Here is a 1,947-nt window from a genome sequence, read left to right as displayed (position 1 = left end):
AAGTCCCTTATGGGTTGCAGCGCAAAAATCAAAGTTACTCTAGTATAAGAGCGCATAAATAGCGCGTAAATCCTATATAATTCATTTTTGGAATGGGTTGTTATTAACCCGTGGGAAGGGTTCAGTGACAGCCTACTCATCCCACACAAAGAAAATTTTTTGACTAAACGAAACGAGCGGAAAATTTTTTCTTGTGGACTTATAAAGCGCATAAATAGCGCATTATTTGAGAATTTTTAATTTAATTTTGATAAAGTGAGGGGCCAGCTAGACAGACGTCACAACAGAGCAGGTGATGCGTGACGTTTCTTGTGTGCATTGTCTTCTATCGCCACATGCCTGTACACACACAAATCGATTTCTAAGCCGCGATGCGACTCACCCGTGCCGCAATAGAGGTGGTTGGTTTCTCCAGAAGATCCCATAACCACTTCTGATACTGGGCGCACTTTCCCTCACCAAATTCCTCTTCTTCGCGCTGCCGAAGTGACTCTGCCTCCTTGCGCATTTCCTCGTGTACGTGCTCCTTGCGCTGGTGATACTTATGCTGACAGCAACTTTCAAGATAGAGCTCGTCAACACCCCAATATGCGAGATCATCGCTAAACGCAAGCACGCACATTTCATCTACTAAATGTAGCTTGCCAGTGCGATAGAAATTAAGAATTGAGCTGAATGATTTAGGATGTCGATCGAAAAAGTATTCGTTGTCGATTAGGGAGTAATCGTCGCAAAGTTCAGTTATTGCCTCGTGAGTATTGCAGTCTCTCAGTCGACCTAGGCGTGTATGTGGCAATCGCTCAAGAGTACGCCAAAGTACCTCATGCTTCACGCCACCGACATTAATCGAAACGCGTCGATTTAATGCCTTTGACCGCATAATCATAAACGGCTCCGGCGGTAGGGAAGTCATCGACTTCGAAAAGGCACGCTGCTGCTGCATCTGCAGCGGCAAGGGTGGTGGCGGTGGTGGTGGTGGCGGCGATGGCGGCGGCGGTGGCGGTAGAGACTGCAGGTTTACCGGCGCCACAGTACCAATCGGACCTACAGATGCCATAAATGGAGTGTAACGAACTTCTTTATTCATGTTTCCACCACTGCCTTCTCCTCCTCCTCCTCCTCCTCCTCCACCCATCCCTGCAACTCCCGTAGCTCCTCCAGTACTGACACCACTGAGTCCTATCCCGCTGCTTAGCCCACTTCTCGACCTTCCTATCGATGCACCGAACCCAAGATCTCCTCCGCCACCAATGCAGTCGGTGTTTCCGCGACCGGCTGCACCCAGCTGCTGCAACGTCGACATACCGCCACCTTCGAACACGTAGCCCTGGTCGGTGCCAATGTAAGGCACCGTGCACGATGATGATGACAGCGTCGGGCCGATAACCACGGCGCTATCATTACGTTCCCCGTCCGCCAGTGTGTTGTCCAACTCGAGCTGTCTTTCGTTCGGCATCAGACACGCCGAGCGACGGCGGGTTCAAGTCGTCGGCCACCAACGCAATTGCAAAGCGGTTATCCTTCGTGATATTGATATTCTTGTTTGTTTGTCTGATAATGAATAAATAATGTTTAATTCTTCTTCTTCGTCCCCCTCCTCCTCGTCTACAGTTTTTTTTTTCAGTTTCATCCGTAAATCCGTCCAGCTTCTTTCCACGACCCAATAAGGTTCTGTTGTATCATTTTCTAAAAATAAAACATATGTACATATATAAGGACATTCACAATCGACATTCATGTTGATTCGTTATTTTTTGCCAAAATTATAGCGTAAATCACCACGAAACAATCTATTGGGTATGAGATTCCCAAGTAGAACATATTAGTCGTGAAAACATCAAGATGACATCATTTTTGAATCATTCTTTATGCATCATGGTGACGTCAAAACAGCCCACCGAGAGCACCTATTTGTGACATCATTAACGTAGTTGTTTCGCGACAGTA

General features: G+C 47.0%; 1 protein-coding gene across 1 annotated transcript; it reads right to left on the bottom strand.

Moving 5' to 3' along the window:
* Positions 1-6: 6 nt before the first annotated feature.
* On the bottom strand, positions 7-1,906 carry LOC105560041 (potassium voltage-gated channel protein Shab-like). Its single transcript, XM_012008789.1, has one exon. It carries the CDS (start codon positions 1,454-1,456, stop codon positions 362-364), a length of 1,095 nt encoding a protein of 364 aa, XP_011864179.1. The 5' UTR covers positions 1,457-1,906; the 3' UTR covers positions 7-361.
* Between the last annotated feature and the right edge of the window lie 41 nt (positions 1,907-1,947).

Source organism: Vollenhovia emeryi, unplaced genomic scaffold (assembly GCF_000949405.1).
Source record: "Vollenhovia emeryi isolate VEMERY1.0 unplaced genomic scaffold, V.emery_V1.0 DF946263.1, whole genome shotgun sequence".
NCBI lineage: Eukaryota > Metazoa > Arthropoda > Insecta > Hymenoptera > Formicidae > Vollenhovia > Vollenhovia emeryi.
This window is presented reverse-complemented; position numbering and strand designations above follow the sequence as displayed.

Bases quoted from the DNA above. Each gene is read 5' to 3' on its own strand.
- LOC105560041 (XM_012008789.1), bottom strand. From the start codon at position 1,456: ATGCCGAACGAAAGACAGCTCGAGTTGGACAACACACTGGCGGACGGG.